The sequence below is a fragment of the Jatropha curcas genome, chromosome 9, assembly GCF_041381405.1.
Source record: "Jatropha curcas cultivar XTBG-Jc1 chromosome 9, XTBG_Jcur_1.0, whole genome shotgun sequence".
Lineage (NCBI taxonomy): Eukaryota > Viridiplantae > Streptophyta > Magnoliopsida > Malpighiales > Euphorbiaceae > Jatropha > Jatropha curcas.
Genome location: NC_143159.1, coordinates 11336333 through 11347649, shown reverse-complemented (window position 1 = coordinate 11347649; position 11317 = coordinate 11336333). Strand labels below are relative to the sequence as shown.

At 40.9% G+C, this 11317-nt stretch overlaps 1 protein-coding gene across 1 annotated transcript; it reads left to right on the top strand.

Annotated features, from left to right (window-relative positions):
• The first annotated feature begins 9733 nt into the window (after positions 1-9733).
• On the top strand, positions 9734-10156 carry LOC149493628 (uncharacterized). The gene has a single exon (XM_089726291.1). It carries the CDS (start codon positions 9734-9736, stop codon positions 10154-10156), a length of 423 nt encoding a protein of 140 aa, XP_089582417.1.
• The last annotated feature ends 1161 nt before the right edge of the window (positions 10157-11317 follow it).

Sequence of the window (11317 nt, the reverse complement as noted above, 5' to 3'; positions counted from 1 at the left end):
TGTTAAAGCAACTTGCAGATACTTTTCGACAGATTGCAGGGGTGATGCCTCAAGCACCAATAGTAGTAGAAAGAGAAAGAAAGCCCCCACTAGAGAAGCTTCGGAAATATGGGGCGAAAGAATTCAGTGCTAACAAGGATGATAATCCAGAAAGAGCTGAGTATTGGTTAGATGGGACATCAAGAGTTCTGGAATAATTACAATGTACACCAGAGGACAAGTTGGTTTGTGCCACATCATTGCTCATAGATGAGGCATATACATGGTGGACTACTATTCAGCAGCGAGTATCAGCAGAGCAGCGTACATGGCAATTCTTCTTGGATGAATTCAAGAAAAAGTTCATCACAGAGGCTTACCTAGATGCAAGAAGGAAAGAATTCTTAGACTTGAGGCAGAACAGAATGTCAGTTGCTGAATATGAACGAGAATTCACCAGGCTCAGCAGGTATGGTAAGGGGATAGTGGCTACAGAGGCCGAAAGGTGTAAAAAGTTTCAGGAAGGCCTGAATGATGAGATTCAGATGGGAGTGGTAGCTTCCAGATTCAGAGAGTTCTCAGCTTTGGTAGAGGCAGCTCAGGAGATAGAGCGAATTCAGGCTAGTCAGCGTACCAGACGCCAGCGGTCTCAGCAGAGGAGAGACCAGACTCAGAGTGCACCCAGTACCTATCAGTCAGAAACCAAGAGATTTAGAGGTGCTAGTAGTTCAGCTAGTTCTAGACCTCCCTTTAGCCAAGGCACAGTTAGGGGTGCTAACACGCCAGCGGTATCAGTTGTGGCTAGTTCTGCTGGTGGTAGTCGAGGTTCAGGCAGAGGAACTGGTAGAGGCACCAGTAGAGGTGCAGAGTCAGCCGGTTATACTTTTCCACCTTGTGAGCATTGTGGCAGACGACATGGTGGAGATTGTTGGTTGGTGACTGGTAAATGTTGGATATGCGGAGCATCAGACCATCAGAAGAAGGATTGTCCGAAGAAGGCAAAAGGTCCTACACAGTTCATAACAGGCAGAGGGAGAGGTGAGAGCTCCGGAGGGCAGAGACAGCAGTCAGAGACTGTGGACAGACCTGATACAAGAGGTCCAGCCAGGGTCTATGCTATGCGAACCAGGGAAGATGAGGAAGCTCTAGATGTAATAGTTGGTGAGTTTTCCTTATGTGATCATACAGTTTATGCTTTAATTGATCCTGGCTCATCTCATTCATACATTAGTGTACCTAAACCTTGGGTTAAAGGGTTAGAAGTTACACATGTGAGTCAGGATATGGTAGTTACTAATCCATTAGGAGATGTAGTACAAACTCATACAGTGGTCGAAGGATGTCCAATTGTTATTCATGGAAAAGAGTTTCCAAGAGATTTGATGGAGTTGCCATTTAGAGAATTTGATGTTATTCTGGGTATGGATTGGCTATCCAGGCATCAGGCTATAGTTGATTGTGCAAAGAAAAGGGTGACACTATATACAACAGCAGGGGAAGAGATTACAGTAGTCGGGAAGCGGCGAGAGTTTCTGGGTAATGTGATATCAGCCATGGCAGCAAAGAGATTAATGCAGAAAGGTTGTGAAGCATACTTGATATGTGCATTACAAGCAGAGAAAGAACAGTCCAAAGTGCAAGATATACCAACAGTGTGTGATTATCCAGATGTATTTCCAAAAGAGTTACCAGGGTTACCACCAAGGAGGGAAGTGGAGTTTACCATCGATGTCTATCCTGGAGCAGCACCAGTATCAATTGCACCTTACAGAATGGCACCAGCAGAGTTAAAAGAGTTAAAGATTCAGCTGCAGGAGTTATTGGATAAAGGCTTTATCAGACCCAGTGTATCACCTTGGGGAGCACCGGTATTATTTGTAAAGAAGAAAGATGGATCATTCAGACTGTGCATTGACTACAGGCAACTGAACAAACTGACAATCAAGAATAAGTATCCATTGCCTCGAATCGATGATTTGTTTGATCAGCTAAAAGGTGTAGGTATGTTTTCTAAGATCGACCTTAGGTCGGGATACCATCAGTTGCGGATAAAGGAAGAAGATATCGCAAAGACTGCATTCAGGACCCGATATGGTCACTATGAATTTTTAGTCATGCCATTCGATCTCACAAATGCACCAGCGGTTTTCATGGATCTCATGAACCGCGTATTTCATTCATATCTGGATCAGTTTGTGGTGGTGTTTATAGATGACATTTTGGTCTACTCCAAAGATAAGGTCGAACATGATAAATATTTGCAGATTGTACTTCAGACACTGAGAGATAAACAGCTGTATGCCAAGCTCAGTAAGTGTGAGTTTTGGCTGGAAGAAGTTTCTTTCTTAGGACATGTGGTGTCATCGGAGGGTATCAGAGTGGACCCTAAGAAGATTGAAGCTATTGTTGATTGGAGACCACCCAGAAACGTCACAGAAGTTCGAAGTTTTCTGGGTTTAGCCGGCTATTACAGAAGGTTCGTAAAGGGATTCTCCATCATTGCATCACCTTTAACAAGATTATTGAAGAAAGCAGTTGTATTCCAATGGGATAATAGATGTCAGCAGAGTTTTGACACTTTGAAGAAAAAGTTGACTGAAGCACCAGTGTTGACTCAGCCAGTGTCAGGTAAAGACTTTGAGATTTACAGTGATGCCTCTCATACTGGGTTAGGATGTGTACTCATGCAAGACAGGAAAGTGGTAGCTTATGTCTCCAGACAGTTGAAGCCACATGAATTGAATTATCCAACCCATGATTTAGAATTGGCAGCCATTGTTCTAGCATTCAAAGTATGGCGGCATTATCTATACGGTGAAAAGTGTTACATTTACACAGATCATCAGAGTTTAAAGTATTTACCGACACAGAAGGACTTGAATTCAAGACAACGGAAGTGGATGCAGATTCTGGCTAATTATGATTATGTCATTAATTACCATCCGGGCAAAGCTAATGTGGTAGCTGATGCCCTTAGCCAGAAATCATTATTTGCTTTGAAAGCAATGAGAATTAGCATGGAGTTGCAACAGCAGGGAGTTATTCTAGCACAGATGCAAGTACAGCCATCTTGGGTTCAGGAAGTTGTAGAGGCACAGAAGAAAGATGCACAAACAGCATTATGGGTGAAACAAGTACAGGAAGATCATGGTGGGAAATTCAGATTGGATACCAGTGGAGTCTTATTCTATGAAGACAGAGTTGTTGTACCACAGATAGGGGAGCTTAGACAAAAGATTTTGCATGAAGCTCATAACAGTCCATATACAATGCATCCAGGTAGTACCAAGATGTATCAAGATTTGAAGAATGGCTATTGGTGGCCGGGCATGAAGAAAGATATTGGAAATGTTGTAACAAGATGTTTAACATGTCAACAAGTAAAAGCAGAACATCAACTGCCAGCTGGGTTACTTCATCCAATAACAGTGCCAACATGGAAGTGGGATCAGATCACGATGGATTTTGTTACTGGATTACCTCAGACGCAGCGGAAGCATGATGCAGTATGGGTGATCGTGGACAGATTAACTAAGTCCGCACACTTTCTACCAGTCAGGATGGACTATTCTCTGGACAAGTTAGCAGACATTTATGTTAGTGAAATAGTCCGACTACATGGAGTTCCATCATCCATTATATCGGATCGTGATCCAAGGTTTACATCGAAGTTTTGGGGTAAACTGCAGGAAGCATTAGGGACGAGATTGCATTTTAGTACTGCATTTCATCCTCAGACAAATGGCCAATCAGAGAGAGTCATTCAAATTCTAGAAGACATGATGAGATCATGTGTTATAGAATTTGAAGGCAGTTGGGACAAATATGTACCTCTCATGGAGTTCGCCTACAACAACAGCTACCAATCAAGCATTAAGATGGCACCATATGAAGCATTGTATGGTAGACCATGTAGGACACCTGTGTGTTGGACAGAACTGAGTGAGAAGAAGATTTTGGGTCCAGATTTGGTTAGAGAAACAGAAGAGAAAGTGGAAATCATCAGAAAACGGCTGAAAGAAGCAAGTGATCGCCAGAAGTCTTATGCTGATTTAAAGAGAAAGGATATTGAGTACTCGGTCGGTGATAAAGTATTTCTGAAAGTTTCACCATGGAAAAAGATCCTAAGGTTTGGACGAAAGGGTAAGCTTAGCCCTAGGTTCATTGGTCCATACGAGATTGTTGAACGTGTAGGACCATTAGCCTATCACCTAGCGTTACCTTCAACCTTAGATCGAATTCATAATGTCTGTCACGTATCCATGTTAAGGAGATACAGATCAGACCCATCACGTGTGTTATCAGCAGAAGAGATTGAAATTCAGCCGGATCTCACTTATGAAGAAGAACCAGTTCAGATCTTAGCCAGAGAAACTAAGGAATTGCGGAACAAGAAAATAGCATTGGTGAAAGTTCTTTGGAGGAATCATAAGACAGAAGAAGCAACTTGGGAATCTAAAGACACCATGCGACAACAGTATCCGCAGTTGTTTACAACAGGTAAACTTCGGGACGAAGTTTTTATTTAGGAGGGGAGAATTGTGACATCCTACCGAGTCGAGTCTTAGTATAGAGTCGAGTAGTCGAGTTGAGTCGAGTTGAATCAAACCCGGTTGGGGTAGAATGGGTTTATAAGTGGAGTTACTTGAGTGAGAGAAAAAAGATCAAAGCATATGAGTGAGGATTGATTTGCATTAAAAGATTAAGCTTGGGTATTAAGTTGTACCCTTTTTCTAATTGAGGTACCATTTAGGAAGTTTTACATAAAATCCCTTGATTTTTGATGGCCTACCCGTCATATTCATTTCACTTTCCCATTTTCATGTTTATCTTCATCTTCTTCATCTTCTTCCTTTCCTCTTCCACCTTCCTTTCAATTTTCATGGTAGTTAAGCCTTAACTTCAACTTCTCTTTTATCCAAGTAAGTAAACCTTCTTGAGGTTCATAATTGAATCATTTGGTGTTATTATTTTAGAATTCATAAGAATTCTTATTTATAGGTGAAGGGAGTTCAAGGAGTGTAGAAAAAAGAAGCTAAAGAGGAGTTCAAGCTTTTGGAGTAAAGGTTTGATATCTCTTGTTATTTTCCATTTTCTTTGCATGAGAATTGTGTGGTGTGTTGCTAGTGAGACAAGATATTGCTTCATGTTGAGTGGGAGGACTGGTAATTGTGAGAAACAGGGGAGAACAGGGGAGGTATTGAATAAATGAAGTAAATATTGAGTTTATGTTGAAACAGGTTTTGCTGGAAATTTTACCAGTAACTTCGTCTTGATTTTGACCCCATTTAATGATGGAATTAGGAAGTGTCATAGAAGAGTTATTTGTTCCTCTATGTGTTAGCTTTACATGGGTTTTTGAATCCTCCAAATCGGAGTTGTATATTGAGAGATATACCCAAAAGAGTACAGACAGTGCAGGCTGGAAGCGCGCGCGCGAATTGCATAAAGAGTTCGCGTTGCACACCTCGCGCTCGCGATTTTCAAATGCGCGCTCGCGACTTTCACCTGAAACTCTCTGACTCTTATTTGGCACATCTCGCGCTCGCGACTTTCAAGTACGCGCTCGCGACTTGTGCTCGCAACCTCTCTGACTCTCATTTGGCATTTCTCGCGCTCGCGATTTGCAAGTGCGCGCTCGCGTACTTGGCCATTGGCCTGTAAGCGCTCGCGACCTTCATCGCACGCTCGCGCATTTGGCCTGGGAACTCACTGTCTCTCATTTTGCATTCTACGCACTCGTGACTTTGAAGTACGCGCTCGCGACTTGTGCCCGATAACTCACTGTCTCTCATTTGGTGCTTTACGCGCTCGCGACCTTGCAAGGCGCGCTCGGGACTTGTGTTTTCATGCATTTTTGGACTTTATTTTCAATGCAATTGTATTCCTTTGCTTCACTTATATGCCTCCAATCATCTTCATACCAAAATACAACATTAAATCATGTAGTAAAACAACATTCAAGCATGCAAATGATGTGAAATCAAATGACCATTATGAATTATGAAGTTATGACCTATTACTATGATGTTGTGTTATATTATTGACATACCAACATTATGCTCCATTGAGGTTAGTAGAAACCATGTAGATAAGGCTATGTCGCGACATAGGATAGCAGATCTGCGCCCCATACAGTTTGGTACTCCGGCTACAGGCCGTTGAGTGGATATGATTATACAGGCCATAGCAGCCAAGCATACAGTTTCATCCAGTTTCATACAGTTTCCCTTATCACCTCGGTTTCACTATAACCTTATGGAGCCATACAGATATCTTGACATAACATTTCATGAATTATACAGTATTATAAACAGTACAAAAGATAATCAAGGTATCATGAAAGTATCATGATGTGTGTGCTTATATGTGCCATATGTGTTTACATGGTTCTTTCTATACATGTATGTGTTTAATTGTTTCTTTATCTGTTGAGATATCCACTGAGCTTTATTTGCTCAGCGAGTTACCTGTTTAACTCGCAGGTTTTGAGATTGGACCATAGAGAGTCAGCTTACAACTGCTGCAGTTCATCTGTTGAAGACTCAGTCTTCAGGGTAGCTACTCATTTTAATATGTATCTTTGTCTACCCTTTTCATGGCATGTACAGGGCACTCAGTTGGGCCCATTTCATTTTGTAAACTAGTATCATGTTTTGTAAATATAAATTACATTATTTTTGTAAACAGCATCAGCACGTTATTATATTCAGTATATATTGATTTCAGCATGTCAGGCCATACAGTCAACCAGTTTGTGACGTCTCGACTCGGTTTATTCGGGTTTACGGGTGGACCGGGAAGGGATGTTACAGCAGCAGATGCCTCCACCCATACCCGATCCAATAGCATAGCCATTTCAGTCGGCTCCAACTCCCATTTTTCCGAGGGCCGCTAATGATACTCTTTATGATAGATTTATCCATTATAAGCCACACAAGTTCATAGGAACTAAGGATGCTCGTTCATTTTTAGCTAGAATCAAAGAGTTTTTTTGTTGAGTTAGGCTGTGAAGATGAGAGGTCCATTGTATTTGCGGGCCGTAGGATGAAGGTTATAGCAGAGATATGGTTTAGAGGCTATATTCAACCTTCTATTACCGGGATGTCTTGGCAGCAATTTTCTACTCTTTTAATGAACTGCTTTGTACCAGAAAGGACTAGGAGAGCTAAAATGAGAGAATTTAAGTCCTTGGTTCAGGGAGATATATCTGTTGATAAGCATGCCACCAGATTTATAGAGTTGAGCAGATATGCTCTGGGATCTATACTAGATGAAGGCACTAAGATATATAGCTTCATTAGTGTGCTGAATTCAATATATGCTACTTTATTTCAGCAGAGGGAGCAATACTTTAGTGCCGTGATTGATTCAGTTAGGCAGATAGAGACCAAGTACATTTATGACGGGGTGATTTCAGGCAGAAGAGGTACTAGGACTGCAGCTCCATTTGGAAATCTTGGTGTATCGGGGATGAGTGGAATTTTTGCTATGGGTACTCAGTGTCCAGGTTCTCAGTTCCAAGGAAGAGGAAATCTTGGTAAGAAGAAAGATAAGAAGAATTTCGACTGAGAAGGGGTATTCATATTGGTAGTTCTAGCAGTGGATACAATTCTAATTTTGACAGCAGCAAATCTAGTGGGACCGTATGTCATAGATATGGTAAAGCTCGTGAGGGAGGATGTAATGTTAATGCTAATAACTACTTCAGATGTCACCAGAATGGGCATTATGCCAGAGATTGCCCACTTCTTCAGCTACGACATATGCCATTCCAGTCTTCTATGGGTAGTGTGTCTAGACCCCCTTCTACCATACCTTCTGCATCGGGTTCCAGATTTGCAGGCCAACGGGGCTGTAGTTCTTTTGGTAGAGGCAGAGGTCAGAGTTTTGTACAAGCTTCACAATCTGCAGGAGGACAACCTCGACTTTTCTATTTGACCCAGGGGGATGCTCAAGCATCCAAAGCCGTGGTGGCAGGTATTCTTACTATTTGTTCATTTGAGGCATGAGTTTTGTTTGATCCTAGTGCCACCCATTCAGTTATATCTCTTGGGTTTGCAACTAAAGTAGATAGAGTATCTGATTAGTTAGACTTTCCTTTGTTGATATCAACACCTTTAAGTGAACCCATTTACACTAATGCTGTCATTTTGGACTGACCTATTATTCTTGAGGGTAGAGACTTACTTGCGAATTTAATTTTCTTGGACGTGATTGACTTTGATGTTATTTTGTGTATGGATTGGTTATCGAGGTATAATGCAGAGGTGCATTGTAAAAGGAAAGAAATCGCTTTTAATCTCCCAGATGGTGAGAAGCTTATTTACAGGGTGAGCTCCTTACAATTTAATTTCTGCAATAAGTGCTAGGAAGATGCTGGAAAGAGGCTATCAAGGGTATCTAACACTGGTAAAGGACACTATTGCCGAAACCCACAAAGTTGAAGAGGTGCTAATTGTGAATGAGTTCTGGGATGTGTTTCTAGAGGAATTACCTAGTCTTCCTCCAGATTGAGAAATTGAATTCTGCATTGATCTAGTTTCCGGCTTATATCTATGCCACCTTATAGGATGGTACCTGCAAAATTAAAAGAGCTTAAGGAGCAGTTGCAAGAATTGCTAGACAAAGGCTTTATCCAACCAGGCACTTCACTTTAGGGTGCTCCGGTCCTTTTTGTGAAGAAGAAAGATGGCTCTCTCTGCCTATGTATCGATTATAGGTGGTTGAACAAGGTGACAGTGAAAAATAAGTATCCGCTTCCTAGGATTGATGATCTATTCGATCTATTACAAGGAGCTACTTATTTCTCAAAAATTGACCTTAGATTTGGTTATCATCAACTGAAGATTAGAGAGCAAGACATTCCTAAAATGGCTTTCAGAACCAGATATGGTCATTATGAATTCCTGGTTATGTCATTCAGACTCACCAATGCTCCAGCGGCTTTTATGGACATGATGAATTGTGTGTCCAAGCCTTACTTGGATCAGTTTGTAATCGTGTTCATAGATGACATTCTAGTTTGTTCTAGAACTTAAGTAGAACATATGCACCATCTGAGGATTGTGCTACAAACTCTGAGGGAGCATCGATTATATGCCAAGTTTTCTAAATATGAATTCTGGTTAGAGGTCATATGGTATCTAAGGACGGAATCATGGTTGACCTTAAGAAAGATGAGGCAGTTATCAACTGCCCTAAATCGACTACAGTCACAAAAGTTCGTAGCTTTCTGGGTTAGTCTTGTTAATGGTCTGATTCTTGTGAAGCAAGTTTCTAGAGGCTCAAAGAGTGTTTGACCACTGCTTCAGTGTTAACCTTACCATCAGGCAATGAAGGGTATGTTGTGTTTTATGATGCATCCAGAGTGGGGTTGGGTTATGTCTTGATGTAGCATGGTCGGGTTATTGCGTATGCTTCTAGACAGTTGAAGAAGCATGACTAGAATTATCCCACTCATGATTTGGAAATGGCAGTAATCATTTTTGCATTGAAGATATGGAGGCACTACTTGTATGGTGTGTCCTGTGAGATCTTTACTGATCATAAAAGTTTGAAGTATATTTTTTATCAGAGAGATCTAAATTTGAGACAGAGGTGCTGGATGGAGTTCCTTAAGGATTATGATTGTACCATTCAGTATCATGCTGGGAAAACTAATGTAGTGGCTGATGCTCTAAGTCGAAAATCTTTGGGAAGTTTAACTCATATTTCAGCGGAAAAGAGACCATTAATCTGAGATTTGGATGAAATGCTTGATGGAGGCCTTGAACTGGAAATTTCTACTTCAAATTGTTTGTTGGCTCATTTTAGAGTAAGACCAATGTTGTTTGATAGGATCAAAGCTGCACAAAATAGAGAACTGCAATTACAAAGAATTATGCAAGAATTAGGTACTGGTGGGTTAGGGAACTTTGTGATAGACAATGATAGGGTACTCAGAAATGGTACTCGCCTCTGTGTACCCAATGTTGATAACCTTAGAAAGGAGATTTTAGATGAAGCCCACTATGCTGCTTATAACATGCATCCGGGTACTACTAAAATGTATTGGGATTTGAAAGATAATTATTGGTGGGCTAGGATGAAGAAAGATGTCACAGAATTTGTGTCCCGGTTTCTTGCTTGTCAACAAGTAAAAGTAGAGCATCAAAGACCTTCAAGGTTGCTATAACGACTACCGATACCAGAATGGAAATGGGAAAGAATTACCATGGAGCTTTTAGTAGGACTACTAAAAACACCAGGAGCCTATGATTCGGTTTGGCTGATAGTAGATCGACTTACCAAGACAGCTCATTTTTTGCCAGTGAGATCCTCTTATAATACTGACGGGTTAGCAAAGTCGTACATAAAGGAGATGGTACGTCTTCATGGGATTCCGGTATCTATCATTTCTGATAGGGGAAGACAGTTCAGTTCTAGATTCTAACAGTCATTGCAGAGAGCTTCGGGGACCCGACTTGACTTTAATATTGCTTTCCATCCATAGACTAATGGGCAATATAAAAGGACTATCCAAACTTTGGAGGACATGCTTTAGATGTGTGCACTGGATTTTGGAGGACATTGGGATGTTCACTTACCATTAATTGAGTTTGCTTATAATAATAGCTATCAAGCTAGCATAGGCATGTTGCCTGATGAAGCCCTATATGGCAGGAAGTGCAGATATCCTATTTGTTGGGAGGAAGTAGGATATAGACAATTGGTGGGACCCGAATTAATTCAAGTCACATCTGAGAAGGTACTTATCATTAGAGATAGGATCAAAATAGCAATTGATAGACATAAAGCTATGCAGGCCCTAAACATAAAGAAGTGACATATTTCAAGAGGGTGATTTGGTCTTTCTAAAAGTATCTCCTATGAAAGATGTCCTTCATTTTGGCAAGAAAGGGAAGTTAGCTCCTAGATATATCGGACCTTACCCGATAGTTGTGAGGATTGGGGAAGTAGCTTACCAACTAGATTTGTCTAATGAGTTTTCTCATGTACATCCAGTTTTTCATTTATTTATGCTAAGGAAGTACATTCTCGATCCATCTCATGTGTTAGAGCCATAGGAGGTCCAAGTGAGTGGAGATTTAACATATGAAGAGGTGCCAATTAGGATTCTCTAATTCTAGATTCGTAAACTTCAATCTAAAGAGATTCCTAAGGTCAAAGTCTTATAGAGAAACCATTATATGGAGGAGTGCACGTAGGAAGTGGCGATTGAGATGCAAGGAAAATACCCTTATCTTTTTCCTACTACGTAAAGAACTCTTATTTTGCTGGTAATTGAACTTAAACTATTTCTCTTTTATAGATTACGATCTTTCTTTCTTGTTCT